The sequence below is a fragment of the Staurois parvus genome, unplaced genomic scaffold (assembly GCF_062004578.1).
Source record: "Staurois parvus isolate SC_StPar_1 unplaced genomic scaffold, SC_StPar_1.0 ptg000902l, whole genome shotgun sequence".
Lineage (NCBI taxonomy): Eukaryota > Metazoa > Chordata > Amphibia > Anura > Ranidae > Staurois > Staurois parvus.
The window spans coordinates 226,635-253,723 of record NW_028318698.1 but is presented as its reverse complement, the minus strand read 5'-3'; the positions used below and the strand labels follow the sequence as shown (position 1 = coordinate 253,723).

The 27,089-nt window shown below is 44.7% G+C and overlaps 1 protein-coding gene across 7 annotated transcripts in view; it reads right to left on the bottom strand.

Annotated features, from left to right (window-relative positions):
• Window positions 1–27,089, bottom strand: part of LOC149442204 (phosphorylase b kinase regulatory subunit alpha, skeletal muscle isoform-like) — a 326,068-nt gene that overhangs the window by 256,683 nt on the left and 42,296 nt on the right. For 5 of the 7 annotated variants that reach the window (XM_089656373.1, XM_089656374.1, XM_089656370.1 and 2 more), the window contains exons 16-24: window positions 24,293–24,402; window positions 21,960–22,104; window positions 19,625–19,703; window positions 15,711–15,889; window positions 13,515–13,685; window positions 11,750–11,844; window positions 6,940–7,079; window positions 3,099–3,255; window positions 2,548–2,627 (exon numbers count right to left, since the gene is read on the bottom strand). In XM_089656373.1, coding sequence (XP_089512499.1) covers window positions 2,548–2,627; window positions 3,099–3,255; window positions 6,940–7,079; window positions 11,750–11,844; window positions 13,515–13,685; window positions 15,711–15,889; window positions 19,625–19,703; window positions 21,960–22,104; window positions 24,293–24,402 — 1,156 coding nt within the window. The remainder of the gene's footprint in view (window positions 1–2,547; window positions 2,628–3,098; window positions 3,256–6,939; window positions 7,080–11,749; window positions 11,845–13,514; window positions 13,686–15,710; window positions 15,890–19,624; window positions 19,704–21,959; window positions 22,105–24,292; window positions 24,403–27,089) is intronic. The other 2 variants (XM_089656375.1, XM_089656376.1) reach the window with 1 other exon arrangement.

Here is a 27,089-nt window from a genome sequence, read left to right as displayed (position 1 = left end):
AAGGGGAAGTTTCACTTTAAGTCTTTGTCCCCCGCTACCCATTAATTATAGGCACTTTTGGGGAGCGGGTACCCGAATTTGACAGGTACCCACTCCCACTTCAATCACCTAAAGCATTCGGAAGTGGAAGTTGCCCTCTCCCCTCTCTCCCTGTAGTCTTGTGGGACACGTGACAGGTCCCAGTAGACTACGGGGCCATTCACAAAGCGCAGTGCTTCTCGTGCAGTGGCCACCCGGCTGTGAAGCCGCAAGCTGTCACAGCTGGGTTCCCACACTGAAGATGCCAGCGTCAGGGAGAGAAGACGGCCGGTGAAACCAGCCATGGTGAGGACACCGCCGGACCAAGGGACAGGTAAGAGGCTGTATTTTAATAGTCAGCAGCTTTTGTAGCTGCTCACTTTTATTTATTTTATTTTCAGGTGGAAGTCAACTTTAAAAATGACTTTAAATGTAAAAAACATTAAGTATTATACTCACAAAATTGACTAAAGTACAAGTTCATCTCTTGAAAGCAGCACAACACAATCCGCCAAACATGATGTGACAGAATGATGGAATCTAAATAGGCTGATGCGTTTCGAGGACTTATCCTCTTCCTCAGAGCCCGCCAGGGGAAGAAGGAAGAGGATAAGTCCTTGAAACGCATCAGCCCATTGAGATTCCATCGTTATGTCACATCATGATGTTTTGCGGATTGTATTGTGCTGCTTTCATGAGATGAAATTGTACTTTAGTCCATTTTGTGAGTATAATACTTACCATTTTACACATTAAAGCCATTTTTTTTTTTTTTTTTTTTTTAAGTATAATGCACTAGGCCAATGCGCCCTCTGTTTAATATTGAATAGCAAGATATGGCTGGCCAAACAACAATTGTGCTGCCTCTATGCTTTACTGTTAACAGAAGACAGTACTAGTCGTAAGCTTGGGATTGTGTTTGACACACGTAAACACGTCAGTTGGTTGGGAACAGTGTGAAGCTCCATTCATCGGACCATATTAGTCTTCCATTGATCGATAGTCCAATATTTATGGGTGTTACCCCACTCTCTCCTCTTCTGAGCATTAATATCGGTCACTAGTGGTTTGGCATTTGCGGCTCGCCCGTGAATGTTTTGCTTATGGAGTTCCCTCCGCACCGTTTTTGTGGACCAGAGCTTTGGAAGACTGAGATTGAGCTCTGCAGTCACTTTTGCAGCAGTTGTTTTCTTATTCCGGTTCACAATCGTGCACAATGTCCTTTTGTTTCCTTCAGTCAGTTGACCATGTCCATCGTGCTTATGCTTATCAGACAACGGTTTCCTGGAAACTGTATATGCTGCCATAACTTTTGAGACTTTAGCTTGCAACACCGCAAATGCATTTACTGGCCACTTTATTAGGTAGACCTTGCTAGTGCCAAGAAACTATCCCCCACACCATTACACCACCAGCCTGAACTGCTGATACAAGGCAGGATGGATCCATGCTTTCATGTTGTTTACCCCAAATTCTGACCCTACCATCTGACTGTTGCAGCAATCAGTCTGCCCATTCTCCTCTGATGTGAACAAGGCATTTTCATCCACACAACTGCTGCTCACTCTATATTTTCTCTTTTTCGGTCCATTCTCCGTAAACCCTAGAGATGGTTGTGTGTGAAAATCCCAGTAGATCAACAGTTTTTGAAATACTCAGACCAGCCTGTTTGACACCAACAACCATGCCACGTTCAAAGTCACTTAAATCCCCTTTCTTCCACATTCTGATGCTCGGTTTGAACTTCAGCAAGTCATCTTCACCATATCTACATACCTAAATGTAATGAATTGCTGGCATGTGATTGGCTGATTAGTAATTTGTGTTACCAAGCAATTGAACAGGTGTACCTAATAAAGTGGCAGGTGAATGTAAATTGGTAACTTCAGTCACAGAGGCACCAGCTAAGTGGCACCAACAATTTGTCCTCTTTGAAGCTTGGTAAGCTCTGACATGACCATATTACTAGCAGCACAGGCAGTGAAGGAGGAAAGCGAGGTTTCCCAACTGTTAGCTAGGTGTCTCATCACACAGTGGAAGCAAAAGGAATGTTACATCACTTCTGCTTTCAATGCGAAACGTCACTTTCATACTAGCAAATCATGTTGGGTTTCCGTATTTTTGTCCAACCCCTGTATATGCACATTAGACTTCAGCTTTAAGTATGGTTAACACTACAGTGGTGGTACCGCAGCACCAGAAACTCACTAGAGGAGTACTCTCAACTGTCAGTCTATGAGGGATAGAAGACTTTGAACATTTTAGTGCACTGGGTCTGTATAAAAAAAAAAAAAAAAAAAAAAAAGTTTCCAGGTTACAATTCAAGTGACTTTAAAAAGATAAAGTCCATGAGTTAGGGTCAATAACCCACAGAAACCAATCTGTCCCTTCTTCATTGTTCTGCCTACTCCAAGTTGATAAAGAGGAGTTCTAATTGGTTCATTTGGATACCTAATTACTGCATTTTGCAGTGTGTTAGAAGAATGAAAAACTGAACTCTGGAGCCAGTATATTAAATGCAAAACATACGCAGTAATGGTCTTCTCTCTTGGCTCAGGAGGTAACCCAACCGTGAGCTGTTTCTGGTGGGACAAAAGATCTGTGCAGGCCTAGAGAAAAGAAAAAAAATCTGTTACCTCTATACAGTACATTGTCATTTTATATGGTCCTAATTCGACCATACGTGGTTAAAATCTCAGCTGGTTCAGCAAGGAGTGGTTGAGATTCGATCCATCTATGGGCAAGCCAATTGTACCCAGGTCAATCCATCGAATGACTTGAGTACAACCAGCCTGTCCAATTTTTACATGCGATTATTGCCAGCGGCTGTAGCTGCTAGAAGTAAATCGCAAGAGAAGACAATAGCTTTGAGGGGGGAATTAGGCTATTTTCTTTCCTGCAACCACGGGTTGCAGGAAAGAAAATCACATCATCTATGGCCTGCGTGATACCACTCACTTCATCTGATTGGTGCCATTAGTGGGCTTACTGGTAATAACACGATGGGTGATGATGATGAAATGCACAGTGTACAATGAGTCTTGTATTAATTACAAAAGACAACGGATACACTTACTTACCTCATCCAGAGCTTCCACTTTCTTCCTCAGGATCCCAGAAATAAATCTAATTAACGCCCATTGCCGGGAGGCTCCCACTTTACCATAAAGTTCAACCAACAAGTCTTTCACTGTTACACCGGGCTGGCCGTATATCTGTGTGTCCCAGTCCAATCCCCTAACAAAGAAAAATAAGAGGAGGAATAAATAAGAGGGGAGAGCGAAAATGGGGAAGAAGAGGGAGAGCAAGAGCAAGAGCAAGGAGGAGGAGGAGGAGGAGGAGGAGGAGGAGGAGGAGAGCAAGAGCAAGAGCAAGGAGGAGGAGGAGGAGGAGGAGGAGGAGAGCAAGAGCAAGGAGGAGGAGGAGAGCAAGAGCAAGGAGGAGGAGGAGGAGGAGGAGAGCAAGAGCAAGGAGGAGGAGGAGGAGGAGGAGAGCAAGAGCAAGGAGGAGGAGGAGGAGGAGGAGAGCAAGAGCAAGGAGGAGGAGGAGGAGGAGGAGAGCAAGAGCAAGGAGGAGGAGGAGGAGGAGGAGAGCAAGAGCAAGGAGGAGGAGGAGGAGGAGGAGAGCAAGAGCAAGGAGGAGGAGGAGGAGGAGGAGAGCAAGAGCAAGGAGGAGGAGGAGGAGGAGGAGAGCAAGAGCAAGGAGGAGGAGGAGGAGGAGGAGAGCAAGAGCAAGGAGGAGGAGGAGGAGGAGGAGAGCAAGAGCAAGGAGGAGGAGGAGGAGGAGGAGAGCAAGAGCAAGGAGGAGGAGGAGGAGGAGGAGAGCAAGAGCAAGGAGGAGGAGGAGGAGGAGGAGAGCAAGAGCAAGGAGGAGGAGGAGGAGGAGGAGAGCAAGAGCAAGGAGGAGGAGGAGGAGGAGGAGAGCAAGAGCAAGGAGGAGGAGGAGAGCAAGAGCAAGGAGGAGGAGGAGGAGGAGGAGAGCAAGAGCAAGGAGGAGGAGGAGGAGGAGGAGAGCAAGAGCAAGGAGGAGGAGGAGAGCAAGAGCAAGGAGGAGGAGGAGAGCAAGAGCAAGGAGGAGGAGGAGGAGGAGGAGGAGAGCAAGAGCAAGGAGGAGGAGGAGGAGGAGGAGGAGAGCAAGAGCAAGGAGGAGGAGGAGGAGGAGGAGGAGAGCAAGAGCAAGGAGGAGGAGGAGGAGGAGGAGAGCAAGAGCAAGGAGGAGGAGGAGGAGGAGGAGAGCAAGAGCAAGGAGGAGGAGGAGGAGGAGGAGAGCAAGAGCAAGGAGGAGGAGGAGGAGGAGGAGAGCAAGAGCAAGGAGGAGGAGGAGGAGGAGGAGAGCAAGAGCAAGGAGGAGGAGGAGGAGGAGGAGAGCAAGAGCAAGGAGGAGGAGGAGGAGGAGGAGAGCAAGAGCAAGGAGGAGGAGGAGGAGGAGGAGAGCAAGAGCAAGGAGGAGGAGGAGGAGGAGGAGAGCAAGAGCAAGGAGGAGGAGGAGAGCAAGAGCAAGGAGGAGGAGGAGGAGGAGGAGAGCAAGAGCAAGGAGGAGGAGGAGGAGGAGGAGAGCAAGAGCAAGGAGGAGGAGGAGGAGGAGGAGAGCAAGAGCAAGGAGGAGGAGGAGGAGAGCAAGAGCAAGGAGGAGGAGGAGGAGGAGGAGAGCAAGAGCAAGGAGGAGGAGGAGGAGGAGGAGAGCAAGAGCAAGGAGGAGGAGGAGGAGAGCAAGAGCAAGAGCAAGGAGGAGGAGGAGGAGGAGAGCAAGAGCAAGGAGGAGGAGGAGGAGAGCAAGAGCAAGGAGGAGGAGGAGGAGAGCAAGAGCAAGGAGGAGGAGGAGGAGGAGGAGGAGGAGAGCAAGAGCAAGGAGGAGGAGGAGGAGGAGAGCAAGAGCAAGGAGGAGGAGGAGGAGGAGAGCAAGAGCAAGGAGGAGGAGGAGGAGGAGGAGAGCAAGAGCAAGGAGGAAAAGAGCAAGAGCAAGGAGGAGGAGAGCAAGAGCAAGGAGGAGGAGGAGGAGGAGGAGAGCAAGAGCAAGGAGGAAAAGAGCAAGAGCAAGGAGGAAAAGAGCAAGAGCAAGGAGGAGGAGAGCAAGAGCAAGGAGGAGGAGAGCAAGAGCAAGGAGGAGGAGAGCAAGAGCAAGGAGGAGGAGAGCAAGAGCAAGGAGGAGGAGGAGGAGGAGAGCAAGAGCAGGAAGGGGGGGGGGAGCAAGAGTGGGGGGGAGAGCAAGAGTGGGGGAGAGGGAGGGGGAGAGGGAGGGGGAGAGGAAGAGCAAGAGTGGGGGGGAGAGCAAGAGTGGGGGAGAGGGAGGGGGAGAGCGAGAGTGGGGGAGAGGGAGAGCGAGAGTGGGGGAGAGAGAGTGGGGAAAGGGAGAGCAAGGAAGAGGAGAGGGAGAGAGAGAGTGGGGAGAGGTGAGGAGAGAGCGGGTGGAGGGGGAGAGGGCAAGAGGGTAAGAGGCCAAGGCCGAGAGGCCGAGAGGGAGAGGGGAAGAAGAGCAGCAGGGAGGGGGAGGGAAAACCGAGAGAGAGGGAGTGGGAAGAGGAAAAAGAGAGAGGGAGTGGGAAGAGGAAAAAGAGAGAGGGAGTGGAGAGAAGGGGAAATTAGAGAACGATTGAGAAATTATTATGGGTTGGAGTAGTACACAGGAGACCCTACAGTCTGGTTGCATCTTGACAATGTACAAACTATTTGTCACTCCAACATAAAAACTCTTTATCAACTAGCATGAGAAAAGGACCTTAGCATTGCCCCTGAGGAGGAGGACCAGAGCACCTGGAAACTCATGTATCCATAAAGACATCATGAATGTCGCATTGGTTGAGGTATTGTACAAGGTACACGCCAGATGGTACTTTGTACTGGAATGCCTCTCCAAAATGTACCCGTGCTCCCCGTCATCCTGCCTCCGGGTTTGTGGCCAGGTGGGACGGCCCTTCACACATGGTGGACCTGTTCTAAAGTACGCCGCTTTTGGATAAGGATTCATGGATCCCTGGGCGGACACACTCTCGTTCCTTTTTTCTTCTCTTTTCCTTCTCTTCTTTTCCCTTCCTACTTTCCACACTATTCTCTTAATTTCAATGCTGGTTGGATATAGTTGTTGAGACACCGGTTTGTTTGCTTACTGCATAGAAAAAGATAGATTTCATGACCTCAAAAGGGCACTCCTAACATTGATGGGTACACTTTTGTGCATAGACAGTAAAGTCTGGAGCAGGGATCTAAAAACCTTCTAAACAAAAGGGCCAGAATATTGTCCTTCTGACTTTAGAGAGCCAAACAGTGGCCAGTGGGAGCAGAAAATGAATTGGTGACAGTGGGAGTAAACAAGGCCCCATCGTTGGTGTTGTTGAGCACAATAGCGCCCCATCGTCGAGCGCAATAGCGCCCCATCGTCGATGTCGTTGGGAGGACTTATGTTCCATTCCTGGAGTCAATGGATGGAATAACTGCTCAAAGGGCCAGATAAAAGGCAAGCAAAGGTCCGTATCCGGTCCTCAGTTTGGAGACCACTGGTCTAGAGCATAGTTTTCAGTTGCACCTGCTCAATCGTTACGGTTTGTTCTTTGGACTGTGCTTTGGGAGTACCCTTTTTTTTCCCCAGTACCTCTGACTCGGATGTCGCTACTGGCAGACTTTATGTTGTATGTTCAGTAATGTACAAATCATTGTTAATTTGTATCGCTAATTCTAAATTGTAAAACCAATAAAGATGATTGAAACAGAGAAATTATTATGGGTTGGCAGGGGTGTCAGGAATGAGTCCTAGTACATTATAAGGGGTAAAAGATAATATAAAATGAATAGAACGAACGTTGATTACCACTATTAGGGCTAAGGGGTGATAAGAAAGACACCTACAGTATACCCTCCAAAGAACACAGATTGATACATAGAGGGGTCATACTTTCAAACACACACAGGGCGAGTGCCCTGAACTCACTTCATGGTATACAGAAGGTACAGTATATTCGCTTGCTCCTGGACATTGGAGGTGTCCCGTAAAACATCCACCAGAGCAGCAAAATCCGTCTGTCCTGCTGAATCCTGGGGAAGCTGTATCTCTTCACGGATGGCTGGAATCTGAAAAATGAAACATTCAGGAATATGTATTGATCTCATTAGCATTATTGATCGATGTGAAGTCCATGTCACAGCAATGTTGTGTTATTGTAGTTCAGTTACTGCGCAAATGACTCAGCAGTATTGTCAGCTAGCTTCAGAATCATCATCTTCAGCACACACGAACATCCAATGCAGATGATCACAGTACACTAGCAATGGGGAAAATCTACTAAAACTGGAGCACTCAGAATCTGGTGCAGCTGTGCATGGTAGCCAATCAGCTTCGAACGTCAGCTTGTTCAATTAAGCTTTGACAATAAAACCTGGAAGCCGATTGGTTTCTAGCAGAGCTGCACCGGATTTTGCACCCTCCAGTTTTAGTACATAAACCCCAATGTGTAGCTGCATAGAAAAGTGCAGTCAGCCAGAGCAGCAAGTCAGTATCCAGGTCCAAATTACCTCCCAAGAGACCTGTGGTGGCTGCAAACTTGGTTGTGTGACACAGACATTAGTAATCAAGTGCCAGTTTAGAACTGTGTCAGGAACCCTCCAATCTCAACTTTAACAGCTCTCCCGCCACCCTATAGAAGAAATACTGCTACAGGGTGGCAGGGATGAGCAAAATCATGTATATATACACGTGATTGAGCATTTGCGGGTAGGGGGTGCGCCCCTACCCGAGCCGCTGCTGGCGGGCCCACCTGTCGATCGCCGGGTCCCGGCTGGTGATTCCCTGCTGGCAGCCGGCAATCGCCGAGTATTACTGACGGGGGAGAGACCTGTATGTAATTCTAGGTTAACACCCAAGCGTTTTCCACAGCGTTTTGCAGAAATGCACAGCAGTTCATGATTTCCTATGGGTACGTTCACATCTCCATGTTTTCACCTAGTACATTTTTTGGAATGGGTCAGGGACGTTTTTGAATGCAGATAGTTGCATTTTTGGTTCTATAGACTTCAATGGAGACTCTGCAGAAAAGTATGCAGTGCGTTTTTGCTGCGTTTTAATTTGCTTAGCAACAAGAAAAAAAAAAAGCAAAACTGTTCGAAAACACGACAAACTCATGTACAAAAACGCAAAATGTGCTGCAGAAACAGATCAAAAACACAAACTGCATAGGTGTGAACCTAGACTAAACAATACAGATCTCTCCACTGTCAGCTCCTGCACATTGCTTTGTATGGCTCTGTATAGCAGACCAATAGAAAGCAGCGTGCTGACACAGTAAAGCATACACACAGAACACAGTAAAACAGCACAGTTAACCCTTTGATCGCCCCAGATGTTAAACCCTTCCTACCCAGTGCCATTAGTACAGGGTCAGTGCTTTTTATTAACACTGATCAATGTTTTAGTGTCACTGGGGATGTCAGTGACAAGTCAGTTCCCCCCCAGTGTCAAAATGCCCACCGCACTCCTGCAACAAGTCGCTGATTGCTGCCATTACTATAAAAAAAAAAAAAGAAGAAGATTCCAGTATATATACCACCATTTTTAGACGCTATAACTTTCACGTAAACCAATTAATTTACACGTATTGGGATTTTGTTTAGCAAAGACATGGAGCAAAATACATTTTGGCCTAAATTTATGACAAAATTTGATTTTTTTTACTGGATATATTTTATAGCAAAATGTCAAAAATATTGTTATTTTGTTTATAGCGCAAAAAATAACAAATGCAGAGGTGATCACATACAGAACGAAAGCTCCATTTGTGTGAAAAAAGGACACAAATTTAATTTGGGTGCAGCGTTGCATGACCTCGCAATTGTCAGTTAAAATAACGTGGCACTGTATCAAGAAAAATGGCCTGGTCAGGAAGGGGGGTAAATCCTCTGGAGGGCACATGGTTAAACTCTCATCAAACCACCATTACTTCTTTTAAAGAAAATGTAATCCTAGTCACCAAAATCTCAAACCTTTACCAAGTTACTGCCAATTTAACCCCTCGCCTACAGGGCACTTATACCCCCTTCCTGCCCAGGCCAATTTCCAGCTTTCAGCGCTGTCGCACTTTGAATGACAATTGCGTGGTCATGCAACACTGTACCCATATGAAATTTTTATCATTTTTTGTGACAGATAGAGCTTTATTTTGGTGGTATTTAATCACCTCTGGGTTTATTTTTTCTTAAACAAACCAAAAACCACTGAAAATTTTGAAAAAAAAAAAGTTTCCTAGTTTTTGTTATAAAATTTTGTAAATAAGTGATTTTTCTCCTTTACTGATGTGTGCTAATGAGGCTGTAGTGATGGGCACTGATAGGCTGCACTGATGGACACTGATAGGTGGCACTGATGGGCACTGCTGAGGAGGCACTGGTAGGTGGCACTGATGGGCATTGACAGGCATCACTGATACATGGCACTGATAGGCGGCACTGACTGGCAGCTCAGATGGGCAATGGCACGAGGCACTGATGAGCACTGACACAAGGCACTGATGGACACTGACAGGTGGCACTGCTGGGGCTACAACTGATCATCAGGGCACACTGATCATCAGTGCTCTGATGATCAGTGTACATGTCCCCTCCGCGGAAAGCCGATTACCGGCTCTCCTCTCGAACTCTCAGCGTGACCGCTCAAGAGGATAGAAATGCCGATAACCAGCATTTTCCCGTTTACATGTGATCAACTGTGATTGGACACAGCTGATCACATGACCGAGCCGACATCTTCAGCTCTTTCCATGACTGGTGATCCGCTGTGTCCAAGGGACACAGCGCACCGCCAATCGCCGCGCTGCGCACTCCCTGAGCCGCGCATTCGTGCTCCCTGAGCCGCGCATGCACGGTGAGAATGGGAGGACATCATATGACGTCCTCCCAGAACGAGAGAACCACCTTTTGTCCGTCATATTACTATATGGCGGGCGGGAGGTGGTTAAAAGGCTTTTTATAATCTTCTTAAAATCTGCTTTCATTAAAATAATCCAAGGTGATCCTGCCATGAAGGTTTTGTTCAGGCACTTCCTGTTATGGGAAGTCCTCACCCCCAATTGCTCCCCAGTGTTGTTTCATGCATTTCCAGCAGACAGTATAAGCAGCTATGCTGATGCTTAATGCACAGGCATGCCCTAATGTCACCAGCAGAAAGCATGACCTGAGAAATGCCATGCAACCACCGGAAGAGCAAGTGCATGTAGAGTGGAAGTGACAGCAGATGGAAGTGTTACCCATGCTGGATTTAAGGCAGTATTCCAGGAATTCAGCTACTTTGTAAAAAATGCAGGCATACCATGAGTTAAGTCTAACGAGGTACCTGCCACCTAGTAGAATTATCTCTAATATTCACTTTTGACAGGTTTATTGTACTCCAGGAAGACAACTTCAGAGCTCCAGAGTCGCTGGAACTGCTATGCCCACACCACCCCTTCTTCTGCCCATCCACAGAAGCCTTTGTATTATGTGAAAGCATTCACAAAATACAAAGGCTTCTGTGAATGGGTAGCATGGAGAAGCCGGCATAGCCACTCTGTGTGTTTCTCTCCTCTCACAGCTGGAGGTAATAAACCTGTCACATATAAGTAACAAAGATAAGTCCCGAAGGTCACATGCAGCTAAATAGACTTAACTCATGGTGTGCCTGCACTTATTGTAAAGTTGATGAATTCCTGGAATTAAGCTTTAAATACTGGAGTATGTTCTCAACATTCTTTTGAAAATAGAAAGCCACTTGGATGAGAGGTGCAACATCTTGAACATTACTACACAAGTCTAGCTGAATGTGAGAAGACTACCACCAGCTAAGCAATACGACTTAAAATTGGTGAACACCTTACAATTGCACCTATATGAGCCTTTTGGACCCCCCCATTCCAAATACATAGGCATTAGCATGAAATTACCCCTTCTTTCACATGTAACAGTCTTCACTATTCAGGAAAGGCTTTCCATAAGATTTTGAGCATGTCTGTAGGAATTTAGTCACATAGGAAATTGTGAGGTCATGTTGCATGAGAAGACCATGTACCTAATCAATGTTAATTCATCCAAAAGTGTTTAGTAAGGTTGAGGTCAGGTACTGATGTTGGATGAGAAGTCATGATCCCACAGGTATTCAGTAGGGTTAAGGTCAGGTACTGATGTTGGATGAGAAGTCCTGATCCCAAAGGTGTTCAGTAGGGTTGAGGTCAGGTACTGATGTTGGATGAGAAGTCCTGATCCCAAAGGTGTTCAGTAGGGTTGAGGTCAGGTACCGAAGTTACATGAGAGGACCTGGCTCATAATTAGCATTACAATTCATCCTAAAAGGTATACAGTAGGGTTGAGATCAGGTGCTGATGTTGGATAACAGTTGGTATTCCAAAGGTGTTCAGTAGGGTTGGGGTCAGGTCTCTGTGCAGACCACTCTATTTCCGACACACCAAATTGGTCAAACATTGTCTTTATAGAGCTGGGTTTGTACACAGGGGAACAGTCATGAATAAACAGAAGAGAGTTATCTATAAACTGTTGTCACAGATTCGGGAGATCAAAATTGTCTACCCGTCACTGGAAACACCTAAGCTTAACTGTGTGTCCAGCTACTTTTGGCCCTAGATAGCTGTAATGATCAGGTGACTACAAATATTTGACCAAATAAGTACAGACATGAAGAAAGTCTTTAGAAAATATATATTGCATTTTATGTATTTTTCATTATTTGAATGATAGTGTACCTTTATGTACAAAAGAGTTACCTTGCTGACTTGCTGCTGTTGTGGTGCATAATCCAACAAGTCGAAGGAGGGCTGCGATGACTTTAACAACTTACTAGGCAAATACATCTGTACATCTAGAAAGGGAATTGGGTTATTTCAGTGTGTAATATATACATATACATTTTTTTTAAATTTTATTTAGGTTGACATTTTTGCATTCATGAAAAAGGAGCAAATTTATTGTGCCTAACAAAAAAATGCTGTTGGCATATCACCTTTGTGAAGAAAGAACCATTATATTTCCCAAGCAGGGCAAAGTTACATCATCTCTGCAAAGGTCACTTCCTAAACCCCTTATACTCCTTTACCTGGGTAAGTCACTTGTTGCAGGTAGCACTGAAATCACCAGTGTGAGAGACCAAGAAGTGTGGACATCACTCCCTTAATTGTGTGACAGTATTCAGACCCAACAGCTGACCGCTAGGCCCAAGCAATATCACAGGAAGGTAGTCATGCTTCCCCATACCCAGAGTGCCAGTTTAAATTATAAGGTGGTTGGGGGGGGCTCTGTGCAGAGATACTCAAGTATATTCGGGCCCAATATTCTCTTTTTGAGGTGAAATTTGAAAGTGTTACTAAACCCACATTCTTTATATGCAGTAAAGCATGCTTGTTATACTTACTGTGGAAGGGGTTAATCATCTGCATAGCATAAACTGGCTGTTTGATCCTGTCTTCTCTGATCCTCCCCTTCTACGGTCCCCAATCAATTTTCTGATAGAACAGAGCCTTGGGGGCAAGCTGTACATGCTCAGTTTGGTGTGTACTGATAGTGTTTTTATTTCTCTTGGGAGAGTGCATGTGATCAGCACAGGGCCAATTATGCAGGCTCATAGGACAATCAGGGGATAATGAAAACGCCTCCTACAAGCTTTAACCAGTGCTCTGCTGGACACTGATAGAAGTCACTACAGTGCTCCAACTGCTGATGAGAAAAAGTATTTAGCAGTTTATATTTACTAAAATAATCGCATTTCCATGTTCTGTGTACAGTGGGAGACTGGATAGAGTGAATGCAGAGTCCAGGGTTTAGTAACACTTTAAAGTCTTTGGTAACCAGAACAGTTCACTTATACATTTTAACATTTTGCCTAGTTTTGTGATATTGCTGTCCAAAGAAAAAAAAAATTCAAAAACATGAAAGAAGATCTCTGCCAAAGAATTTTCCTCATGAGAAATACTTTGTGGAGTGTTATAATCATGATTCCCCTCCCCCTGCTCTCTGTGGTTCCATCCAGCAACCCCCCTTCATCACCTGTAGGCTTGTGAAACCACAGACCACAGCAAGTAACCAAGCATGCTCCAAAAGAGTCTTAGATGCAAAAGCTATTCAAGACAGGAAGCATGGTTAGATGTGGGGTCCGATGGAATTATCAATGGGCTTTTCCTGCAGATTCCTTCTAAACTCACTGATTTTTTTCACACCCCGAGAACCCTGCATAGGGCCCAGATTTGGGAGCCCCATGGCATTGAGAAAAACCAACCTCATCCTGCATGGAGACAGGTTGTTTTCCACCCTCGTACTTGGAAGATTGCATGTTTCCATCCCATAGGTTGACCGCAACTACCACATCCTGAGCTACACCAGAGACCACTGGCCAACTCTTTAAGAATGAACACTTTGGACCTTCGTTGACCACCACACACTAGATCTGAACCAACATGGTTACTTCAACAAAAGTAAAAATGAAAACTTCTAAAGATATAAAAGTACAATAAAAATTATATTGAACAGACATCTTACCCTGCACATTGAGGCTTCTAGCTTTTGTGCGAAGGGATATGAGATCCCGAGTGCTGTGAATTGCCGCTTTGAAGCGATGCAGTCCCCCTTTCTGTGTGGCAGGTGCTGGTTTAGGTGCGCCGGTGCTCAATAGATGGCTGAGATATTGAGCTACCTCATCCTCAGAGTCTTCTGTAGTGAGGAACCGGGATAAGGGAGATGAGAATTCCCCCCAGCACATCTATCAATAACATCTCAGCAACCCAAAAGAAGTGATTTATTGCTAGTGGCTATGTGGTTATAGTAGGTGAGATCATGCAAGACAAAAAATGTATTAAAGACCACACATTGCACCCCAAGAAACTATCTTTTGGTTAAATACACTCTAACCTGATTTGCTTTAACAATATCCCTGGAAGATTTTGAAATTTAAGGCCCAATTTACTTTTAGTTTATATCAGTTCTATACATTCCAGGTGCATCAATACAAAGTCTTACGGTTCATTGTCTTTAGAAAGCAGCCAGAGTAGAAAAGCCTGTCTCCTGCCAGGGTGCTTGAGAAGACAGTTGCCTTCTGTGTGGAAGCAGTGGTCTCTCTGCAGAGGTCTGACACACACCAGCTCGACTGACACATTGGTTGGGAAGACTGAAGTGTCTCACTAAAATGTTGAAATTCAAACAGGAGGTTCTATTCTCAACCTGTAGCAAACTTAATATCAAAAGTGTTTTGGGGGCCCCTTTTATCAGGTCTTCGAATGTTGAGAGACTTGAGCTATAGATAAAATCAGTATGACTGTGTACTAAAAGATCCCACTCCCCTTCAGAAGCCCTTAAGCCCTGAAAACGCATAGGTTATTACGTTCAATGGAAAACCTCCTGTTTGGATTTCAGTATTCTGGTGCGCCTCTCCAATCTTTCAAACCAACAAATATACTAATTTTCCGAGGCTTTTCATGAACGTCCCTTGATAAATGGAAGCAGCCCACACATCACCCAGATGCTCCATCGGGATAACATTTGCACAGTTTTCTGAGAATACCAATCATAGGTACCAAGTAACACCCACTTACAGTTCCAGCACCATCAAATTCACTTCATCTCAAACATTCCCTTCTGAGTCAGCTAGAGTTCTCCAACCAGCAGGTGGCCTAAGGTCTGCTGATTAGGAAGCTATAGGTCTTGTTGTACCTTTGCATAGAGACTACTGCTTCCACACAGAGTAAGGGTTACTATAATACAAATAAATGGGCCCTAAAAGGGTGACTGTGCATTTGAAAACTGAAAAAGCGTGAAAAGAGTGTTGTTACCCTTCCCCAGGAAGCATAATTTTACTGGCAGGATCAACAGCTTTTTTTTGTACCAGTAAGGCAATGTAAAATATAGAAAAACTTAATTGATTTTTACAAACAATTTTTGGGGTTAGAGTGAATTTAACTGTGGCTAAAAAAGTCAGGTCCATTGAGTCTAAATAGGCAATTTAATATTTTTTAAAGCTGAACTCTGGGTACATAAACTTAGATTTAAACACATTCCCAATAAAATGCACCAAAAGCCTATGCAAACCCAGTTATAACCTTGTGAAAGTAACAGTGACATCATCCACTGTGCTGTGCATAGCATGTGCAAACAGTACAGCTGTGGGAGGGGCCCAGAAGCTCCACCCATGAGAGGCTGCCTGCATAAAACTACAGGAGGGGGAGGAGACAAGACCAGCCATGTTATACAAAGGAGACACGGCAGCAGTAATCGATCTTTATTACAGGAAGCTCCTGCACAGAGGCGAAGTAAGACTACGCATGCCTCTTGTATTTAAACAATACTTGGCTATCCCAGAGTCCAGCTTTACATTTCCACCAGATGTGTTTTTCCATTCTCTAGTACCTCCTGCTCTCATGCATCTATTCTGTGACAAGTCACCAGTAACAACTGGTCAACCGTGAAAAGACAGCACACTTCAAATGGCAAAGATGGACAACAGTTAAAAGAACTTAGTGCCCAACCAAGATTCCAAAAATTTAGGCTATGCATCAACCATTTTTTTTTTCGTTCATCAAAAATTCTTACACAGTTGGGACCTCCTGTTCTTGGACAGCGACAACTGCGGTGAAATGAAATTTTCACAAAAATTAAAAAAATGTTCTCTCCCGGTTTTACCATTAAACAGCTTTGCCACTTTGTTTGCACTCCCTAGTTCTCCATGCTCTCCTTCTCCCTTACCATCATCGGCTGACGGAGCCACATGCATGGGCGGGTCTGGCTCCTGCACAATGATTGACTGGCCCTTGTGCGAGCCACTCCCCCAGGCACACAGCTTACCCTCCACACCGGGGTCCATGAAGCTGAGATGTTTGCAGCAGGATGTGGTAAGGAAATCAGACAAGCGACCAGTCTGTGTCCTGGAATCACCAAGGAAAGATTGACAGGTTACAGGAGAATTCCATTTTCATTAGTAATAATTTATCATTCTTCATCATCAATCTTCATCCGTCATTAATCAAGTATCTTCTATCATCAGCCTCCTCAATCATCATCCTTCATCAATCGACCATCATCTCCCATCATCAATCATCCACAATCCTCAATCTTCATCCATCAATCATCATAATCCATCATCAATCGACCATAATCTCCTATCATCAGCCTCCTCAATCATCAATTATCCACAATCCTCAATCTTCATCCTCGATCAATCATCATCAATCGACCATCATCTCCCATCATCAGCCTCCTCAATCATCCATCATCCTCCTCAATCATCCATCCTCATCAATCATCATCCTCCTCAATCATCCATCTATCAGCAGCCTCCTCAATCATCATCAATTATGCACAATTATCAATCATCCTCCATCATCATTAATCCTCAATCTTCATATAGCATATAAAATTGCCAGACAAGCCATATTGTAATTTAAAGGTTTTAAAAATTAATTTCTCCATTTCAATCTGGATCTGCTGGAATGTTCAAAATGGTCAAAAAATTAAATGCAATACGGTAACCTGGAGGCATTGTGTACTTCGCTGGTGTACAGAATGCCCCCGCAAATGGAATTTCCTGATTGTGGGATTGGATCACCAATTTTCTAAGACATCGGTGGGGGTGATTTACTAAAAACTAGAGAGTGCATGGTAGGCAATGAGCTTCTAATTTCAACTTGTTGAATTAAAACTTGACAAATAAAAAAAAAATTGGAAGCGGTTTGGATTCTATGCAGAGCTGCACCCGATTTTGCAGTTTTAGCAAATCAACTCCTAATATACAACTGAAACCCTGAGCATCCTCTGCAATAGGAATTTAACTCGTAGTGAGATTCTGCCTATTAGGGATGAACTTGGGTCTGGCATGAACTTGGCTTCAAGGCAGAACTCCGAAGGAAGTCATCACTCAAATGCGGCCAGGGCATTCCCCAAAACACAAAGGGGCAGGAATACTCGTAACATCATTAACCTAATAAAGACATACATAGACAATTACTTCCTAAGCGATGCAGATACTGCAATTTTATCATTAGAACATTAAAAGTGCACCAGGTGGTTATGATGAAGAACTGCCCATTCAGGAATCAGTCTAGCAAGTACGTACCGGGATAAACAGCGATTTCCTCAAAACAGAACAAGGCAGGAATCTGCTACAAAATTTGCTAAAAAAATTCTTGCAATGTATATAGATCACACAGAGGGGAGTGTTTTTTTTTTTAATAATGTTAAGTAGCACTACTATTGAGCACCAATGTGGAGTTTATTATTGCAGTCTTTGACAACAATGCTGGGGTTATAACTGCATCTACTGACACCAATGTTGGGGGGCTGTTATTGGCACCACCGACACCAATGCTGGGGGTTATTTAAGGCATCCACGGACACCAGTGCTGGTTTTTATTGTTGTGTGTACACCAATGCTGGGGGTTATTATTGCATCAACTGACACCAATGCGGGAGGGGGGGTAATATTCCCTTTACGAACACCAAAGTTGGGGGGCTGTTATTGGCTCCACCGATACCAATGCTGGGGGTTATTTTTGCATCCACTAACGCCAATGCTGGGGATTATTATTTCATCCACTAACACCAATGCTGGGGGATTATTACTGACACTAACACACTTATCACTAATACTAATGTTAGGGGTCATTAGTGCAGTCTCTGACACCAATGTTGGGGGTTATAATTGCATCCACCGACACCAATGTTGGGGGTTATAATTGCATCCACCGACACCAATGTTGGGGGTTATAATTGCATCCACCGACACCAATGTTGGGAGTTAAGGCATCCACTGACACCAATGCTGGGGGTTATTATTGCATCCACTGACACCAATACTGGGGGTTATTACTGCATCCACTGACACCAATACTGGGGGTTATTACTGCATCCACTGACACCAATACTGGGGGTTATTACTGCATCCACTGACACCAATACTGGGGGTTATTACTGCATCCACTGACACCAATACTGGGGGTTATTACTGCATCCACTGACACCAATACTGGGGGTTATTACTGCATCCACTGACACCAATACTGGGGGTTATTACTGCATCCACTGACACCAATACTGGGGGTTATTACTGCATCCACTGACACCAATACTGGGGGTTATTGCATCCACTGACACCAATACTGGGGGTTATTGCATCCACTGACACCAATACTGGGGGTTTTTATTGCATCCACTAACACCAATGCTGGGGGATTATTACTGACACTAACACACTTATCACTAACACTAATGTTAGGGGTCATTAATGCAGTCTCTGACACCAATGTTGGGGGTTATAATTGCATCCACCAACACCAATGTTGAGAGTTATTAAGGCATCCACTGACACCAGTGCTGGGGGTTTATATTACCTCTGCTGACACCAATATTGGCGGTATTATCGTCTACACCGACACCAATGCCGGGAGTTATTATTGCATCCACTGACACCAATACTGGGGGTTATTATTGCATCCACTGACACCAATACTGGGGGTTATTACTGCATCCACTGACACCAATACTGGGGGTTATTACTGCATCCACTGACACCAATACTGGGGGTTATTACTGCATCCACTGACACCAATACTGGGGGTTATTACTGCATCCACTGACACCAATACTGGGGGTTATTACTGCATCCACTGACACCAATACTGGGGGTTATTACTGCATCCACTGACACCAATACTGGGGGTTATTACTGCATCCACTGACACCAATACTGGGGGTTATTACTGCATCCACTGACACCAATACTGGGGGTTATTACTGCATCCACTGACACCAATACTGGGGGTTATTACTGCATCCACTGACACCAATACTGGGGGTTATTACTGCATCCACTGACACCAATACTGGGGGTTATTACTGCATCCACTGACACCAATACTGGGGGTTATTACTGCACCCACTGACACCAATACTGGGGGTTATTATTGCACCCACTGACACCAATACTGGGGGTTATTACTGCATCCACTGACACCAATACTGGGGGTTTTTATTGCATCCACTGGCACCAATACTGGGGGTTATTCTTGCATCCACTGACACCAATACTGGGGTTTTTTATTGCATCCACTGACACCAATACTGGGGTTTTTTATTGCATCCACTGACACCAATACTGGGGTTTTTTATTGCATCCACTGACACCAATACTGGGGTTTTTTATTGCATCCACTGACACCAGTGCTGGGGGTTATTATTGCATCCACTAACACCAATTTTGGAGTTATTATTGCAGTTTCTGACTCCAATGCTGGGGTTATTGAAGTATCCACTGACACCAATGCTGTACATAGCTGTATACAATGAAAAATACAGCAAGACTCAAATATTTGGGGTGTTAAGGTACGTTACAGCCCATTCATTGTGAATGGGCTGCCTAACTTGATGCAATTCACCTTAACACATAAAAGTGTACAGCTATTGTGCATCCCTCTGGAAGTGTTGGGGGATGCATTTGAAGCACTCTGTTATTATTTTCAACTTGGCAACCACTGCCCCATGCGTCTTTCAATTGGTTCACATTATCAGAAAGTCTTCTTTACAACACGATTGCACTTTGCAACCAAAACATTGCATGTGGTCCTCTAAAACTGACCAGCTTAAACAACAAAGTTTTAATTCCACACCTGGCACCTCCAAAGTAACCATCCTGGAGTTTCCGCAGGGTAGCTAAAACGGCTGGATCCAAGTCTTTGCCGGACTCATCTAGGAGGAAATGCAGAGGAGAGATGGGAGTTCACAGACCACTTCTTGTAGGGTTACCCATGCATACATGCACTGACATTCGTTTGGTAAAGAGTATTTAAACCCAAAAACAAAAATGTAAAATATTGCGGTATACAGTCAGTCGATGTGGTGGCTGCATTCGTTTTCCTTTAAGGCTCTGATCCTTTATTTAAATCTGGTGATCCTGCCAAGAACACACTTCCTGTCCCAGGGAGACAATGCCCAGTCCTCCACTATATCTATAGAGGAAGCCATGGTTGCTTTCCTGACTTGGGCTACAAACACATCTTCCTCTCCATCGCCACTAAATGAGGGGGAGGGGTAATTAGTAGTTTACTAATCTTTTAAGGAAGATACCTTTGTTTGCTATATCAGTTCAATTCACTGGAAGAGGCAAGTACATGACATTCCTGACAAGATCAAGAGGTATTTTGCTGTACTTACTGATGATTTTGGTCTCCATAAGGAAAAACGAATACAGCCAACACATCTAAGGACTTGGGAGCTGCAATATATTACTTTTTTGTTTTTGAGTTTAGATGCAAAGTGCATCTAAAACCATTTTTTTATGTTTGGATAGAGTGGGGAGGGTCATAGCTATTTATTGCTGTCCCTATGGGGGAGATTTACCCTATTTGTCACCAGAACAGAAAGTGAGGGAAAATCTGTAGATTTTGCCTTCCCTGGTTTATCTGCCTTAATAGATGGTCATCATCGATCTCCTATACAAGCATGGTATTATCTGCCATACCTGATGGCTCTCACCGGTCTCCTATACTACAATGGGCGTTAACTGCCACACCTGAGGGCCATCTTCAGTCTCCAATACTACCATGGTATTATCTGCCATACCGGATGTTCCTCCTCAGTCTATTCTATTACCATTGTATTATTTGCCATACCAAATAGCCCTCATCGGTCTCCTATTATTTGCCATACCCGATAGCCCTCATCAGTCTACTTTATTACCATTGTATTATCTGCCACACCCGAGGGCCATCATCAGTCTTCAATACTACCATGGTATTATCCGCTTTACGGATGCCCCTCAGCAGTCTCCAGTACTACCATGGTATTATCTGCCATACCGGATGTTCCTCCTCAGTCTATTCTATTACCATTGTAATACCTGCCATACCAAATAGCCCTCATTGGTCTCCTATTATTTGCCATACCCGATAGCCCTCATCAGTCTACTTTATTACCATTGTATTATCTGCCATACCCAAGGACCATCATCAGTCTTCAATACTACCATGGTATTACATGCCATACCAGATGGCCATCAATCTACTTTATTACCATTGTATTATCTGCCATACCAAATGGACCCTGGCCCTCACTGGTCTCCTATACTATCATGGTATTTGCCATAATCAATGGCCCTCTTCAGTCTACTTTATTACCATTGTATTATCTGCCATACCTGAGGGCCATCAGTCTCCAGTACTACCATGGTATCATCTGCCATACCAGATGGCCCTCAACAGTCTACTTTATTACCATTGTATTATCTCCCATACCAAATGGCCCTCATCGGTTTCCTATACCACCATGGTAATATTTGTCTACTTTATTACCATGGTATTATCTGCCATACCGAATGGCCCTCATAAGTCTCCAATACTACCATGGTATTATCCGCCATACTGAATGGCCCTCATCTGTCTACTTTATTACCATTGTTTAATCTGCAATACAAAATGGCCCTCATTGGTCTCCTATACCACCATGGTATTATTTGCCATACCTGATGGCCCTCATCAGTCTACTTTACTACTGTGGTATTATCTGCCTTACTTATTGACCATCAGTCTCCTATACCACCATCGTATTGCCTGCCATACCGGATGACCATCATCGGTCTCCTATACTACCACTGTAACATCTGCCATGCCTGAGGGCCATCATCAGTCTCCTACACTAACATAGCATTATCTGCCATACCCAAGGGCCATCATCAGTCTCCTTGACCACCATGGTTTTATCTGCCTTACCTATTGGCCATCACTGGTCTCCTATACTACTGTGGTACTATCTGCCATGCCCGATGACCTTTACCGATCTTCTATACTACCGTGATATTATCTCTCATACTGGACGGTCATCATTCGTTCCCTGGACTATCATGGTATTATCTGCCATACCGGATGGCCAGCATCAGTCTGCTATATTCTAGCAAAACTTTATCAATCAAAAGCTTTGAATTCTGCTCATTAAGAGAAAAGATATTACCGAGCATGCTTTGAGATACTGGGAAGGTGATGGTGGGCCGCCCAGTCATTCTCCATCTGCTACACAAGTAGGATAAGTCCGTACGCAACATCTCTACGATCATCCGGTTATCCAGGGCTAGATAAAATTGCTGTTGATCTATGAACTGTAGACGAAATCTCTATTAACATTCAAAGCTCTATAAAAACTTATTGTAATCTTAATGAAAAAATTATATATTAGAGTAAGTCTATAAAAACTGTTAAGAGATGCCAAACAGAGGAAAAACTCTGCTGTTCAGTAATGACTTTAATTGCAACTCTTCCAAAACTTTTTTTTTCTTATCTTGGGATAGGGCAGGGAAGGGTAAAATCTCCGGCTGGGGGTGTATTGATGTTCCACTTATTAAAATCGATAGCAAGATTCTTTTGAATTCACCCAGAAAGAGCCTATTCATTTCAAGGATTGCAAGGGTTCCACTTCATCAGGGGTACATATACAAAGGTTCTACATATGTATAAAAGTGTGGAAACGTTTTGAAGACCCCTCAAATAATAACAAATATAAATAAATTCTCCAGCTTTTGACGATCGCAGCGATACCATATATGTGTATGTTATTTGTTGTTTGTACCCGTAGTACAGCCCAGAAATAATAATGTGCATTTTGTTTTTGTCTTTTTTTTTACCTAAAAACACACTGACAAATTTTTTTTTTAAAATCCTGACCTTTGACGGCTATCACAGTGATCATGTGACCCGGAAACGGGAGTCCCGGGTCGTTAGAACGGGACCCGGCGCTCTCAGTGACACCGCGGTCTTTGTGCTGGGAGCGCGCTGTGCGGCACACTCCCAGCACAAAGGCAGGTACGCGTTAAGGAGGGGTATAAAACCATGGGTCAACCACCCATTTTTACCGTTGTTGTCCCCCAAACAAAACTGTAAACTAATACTGTAAATCAATTCTCATTTGTATGCTTTTCCAGTAAAAGTCAATTTCCTAGCACAGCCTCCCCTCCCTCCTTGAACACCATAGCCCTCTCCTCTTTTGGGAGTGTCGAATTACTGACCAAGCTGGCCCAGCTCCTTCATCGCTCCCCTCACCTCCCTACATAACTTACAATGTAGCAGCCAAGGGAGAAGCGAAGGAGCATACTATAAAGCAGCCATTCTCAATCAGAGTTTAGTGAAATCACTTAACCACATCCAGTGACGTCATCGCACTCCACAAAGGAGTTCCTCCAAGTTCTCCAGTCCACGATCTAGTCCTCCTCCAACATCCAGGCAACATCCAGGCAGCTTTGGATCCAGCAGAGCGGTGGTCGCAGCATCTACAGTGGGAGCTCCTGACTTGTTTGCACACGGACTATGAACTATTGATGTGCTCGTTTTTACCTTCACAATATGTGAGTGAATTTTAACCCTGTTTTATCTAATAAATCTGCTAACAGTGTACTTTCAAGAGGTGCCTCTATTTTCTATTTTGGGGTTTAGAGAAACCCTGCGGTTCCTCTAGAGCACACTTTCTCAACCTTTTAAACCCAGAAGAACCCTTGAAATAATTTTCAGGTCTCAGGGAACCCCTGAAGATTAGGTCATCATGGGTCATTGGAAAGAGCACCCTTTACATCAGAGGTCAGTGGAAGATATGCCCCGCTTGCAGTTGTGACAAGATTGTCACCCCAACTGGCTCTTCCTGGAACCATGAGAGCGCCATCAGATTTGAAGTAATTTTGCATAGCTCAAGGAACCCCTAGCCACATCTGGAGAAACCCTGGAGCTCCTCAGAACCTTGGTTGAGAATGGCCGGTCTACAGATTGCTAGGGGTTTCTGTAGTTATGGGTAACCAACCTTCCATTTGATGGTGCCTGCATAGTGCTGGGGCCAAAATCCCTTGTCAGAGCCAACAACATGAACCCAGTGATCTTTATAGCTGCAAGGATGGAATTCAAGTCACCACTGTAAGCAGGGAATTCTTCCCACTGACCACAAATGAACTGGTTTTAGCAAGGGTTCCCCCCAGGACCTGAAAATAATTTCATGGGTTCCTTTGAAAGAAAATGTGGCAACCACAGAGTGACAGCCTTGAGTCTGCAGACATCACATTCAAGATGGTAGCCCCCAGCAGCAGTCCCAGACTTTTGGATGGTCACATAATGGGACCCGAAACAAGCATTCAAGTCATTCAGTCATGGGAGAGGCCCAAGGCAAGGGTTGTTTTGTATTTTCCCCAGAGATCAGCTTTAAAAGGCATACAGCAGAACACTGTAGCACAATACTGTAAAATTATTTATCATACGGTACATTTTTGATTAAGTACTGTGGCCCAGTTTACTAGATATAGAGTTGAATACCTGGGGTGTAAATGCGAAAATGTTCTGTCGGATGCTGTACAGTTTCGAAGTTCCCAAGACGCCCATATTTCTGTATGGCCTTCCGGTCAGGTGCATCTTCTTATTGCGTCCTTTGTGCAAATAAAAGTAATAATTAGATGGCACTTCTGTGCTAAATATAATTACGGTTCTTGAAATGTGGACATTGGGTTTCGGCATACTGCAACTGATAAATGCTTGTGAGGATTTAATGTAAAACTATGGCCTTCCATTAACCCTTTTGCTGCCAACAGGAGTGCGTGTAAAACCCTACGCTGCCACTGACGTAAAACAGACAGCGGTGGCGGTAAAAGTGTTAAACACTTTCATGCTGGACCCTTACCGCCTTCCTGCCCAGGTCAATTTTCAGCTTTCAGCGCTGTTGCACTCTGCAAATTGCAGAATTTTGAAGTCATGCAACACTGTATATATAATTTTCGCCCCCACACAGAGCTTTTGGTTTAATCACCACTGGGTGTTGAAAACAACTTTGTTATAAAATTTTGCAAACAGGTAATTTTTCCCTTAATTGATGTGCGTTGATGAGGCTGCACTGATATGTGGCACTGCCTGACGGCACTGATTGGCATTGATAGGCACTGTTCGGGCTGCACTGATAATCAGGGCACTGTCCCCTTTCACACTTGCTGGTTATTGGTAGTACTTTCCTCACGCTGAAAGTACTGCCGATAACAGGCAAGTGTGTTTACATTGTGATTAGCTGTGACTGGACACAGCTGATCAGGTGGTAAAGGGCCGCTGTGATTGGCCTTTTACCGTGACCTGTGTCCGAAGGATGCACGGTTCTGAGTGGACATGAATGGGTGGACATGAATAGATGTCATGAATAGAACGGTCATTCAGCTACAGCGTGGTCAGCAAGTGGTTAAATAGAAATATTTGCTGCAGAATTTAATTATCAGCGTACAGTTTTCCCTTTTTCCCCATGCAAAGTCCTGCAAATACCTGTTGATCCTGCCAGTGAAGTCCACCTAATGCAGCTTTCTGTGACAGGGTGGCAACAATACTGCACTGCTCCTGAATTCAGATTAAAGTTGGCACTCTGCGCCTGCTTGCCCTGGGATGAGGTGTTGCAGGGTGTGTGGCTCTCAGCACTGTCACTGCTGATTCACAAGCCTGTAACTTGTCAATCAGCCCCAGGCCATACCTAGTCCCGCCCACTGCTTTCAGGATTAGCAGCAGGGCCTCTGCTGCTGAAAACCTCCCACTGTGAGCTGCAGTGTCTGGCAGAGGGAGTGTGTGAGACAGAAAGGAGGATTTACAAGGAGTGGGCAGTGTATACAGTGAGGGAACAGTGTACAGACAGGCTCCCCTACTTGCCACCGCTAAATGTCATTGCCGGTTTTTAAAAGCAATTGGCGGCTTTTTTCTCTCTTCATTTTATAGCTCCAAGAAGGAGCCGCCAAACCGCTAAAAAGGGGCCTTTCTGCGCAGTTCCCCCCATCTGCAGTACACACTGCTGGGTCTCTCATTATCGGCACCTGTATTGGCTCACTTTTTCCTATCGGCAAAATGCAGATAGGGCTTTTTTTGGATGATATGTTTCGGCCGCTGCAATTTTGGTGCATCCCTAATTTTTTTTAATATTATAGTATTTATTATCATTATTATTAAGCCTGACTGCAATACACTAATAAATAAAGAAGCTCCAAGTGGGCTTTAAACATTTGCAGATGGAAGAATGCAAAGAATATTACAGGACCGTCTAGCGTGCAACCCTAACCTGCGCTTACTTACTGTTCATGTAATGCATAGGTGCAGCAGCAAATAGGGTGGGCTTTAAACGCCCACGTCGCACATACGTGTCCATGGGTGGCAGAAGTTTCTGTGGAAGAAGGGTGTCTCAGGAAGACAGCCCTGGGTCTCTTTGACTCTAGTAATGATCGGGAGTTGGCGTGACCAGTTCACGATCATGTGATCACTGAGACAGCTAATCAGAGTGGTCACATGATCACGCACGCAGACCTTCCTGTCATGGGCATACTACCCAATTAAAGGGATGCTGGGGCTAAGAAAATAATTACCACAACCAATAATTATGAATAAGGGGAAAATCTTCCTGTGAGGTCTGTTCAGAAACCGATACTTTCAGATAGGGATGCACCGATACCGTTTTTTTTAATCGGTGAGTACGAGTACCAATACTTTTGGTCAGGTACTTGTCGATACTGAGTACCAATATTTTGTGGTGCGATTTGTGTTAATGTACGCAAAATTGCACCGCAAAGAATAGCACGCAATTTGAACAGGATTGCAATTCCTGTCCAAATCACATGCAGTTTCCCCACTGCTCCTGTGTGAACACAGGCTTGTCACACAGGAGCAGCATCTGATTGACCAATTAGATGCTGTCTAACCCAAACTGTCATCGCTGCAAGGAGAGGAAAGAAATCGTTTCAAATCCCTGCCGCTTTCTCTCCTCTCCCACCACTGAGGCTCAGCATGGGATGCCTGCAGGGAGGTTTCCCGCGCCGCTCCTGTGTGACAAAGTCTGGGTTCACACTAGAGCAGTGGGGAAACCGCATGCAATTTGGACAGGAATCACGTTCCTGTTCAAATCGCATGCTAATCTTTGCAGTGCAAATTTGCATCCGTTAATACAAATTGCACTTCAAAGTATCAGTTAAGGTATTGGGAGTATCATGCTAATACTTGGTATCAACATCAATATGGGTGCATCACTACTTTCAGGTGCGTCAGTCTGTTGCATTCGCCGCAGCACTTAGTGGCTCCATCTGCTGACCACTACGTCCCTACA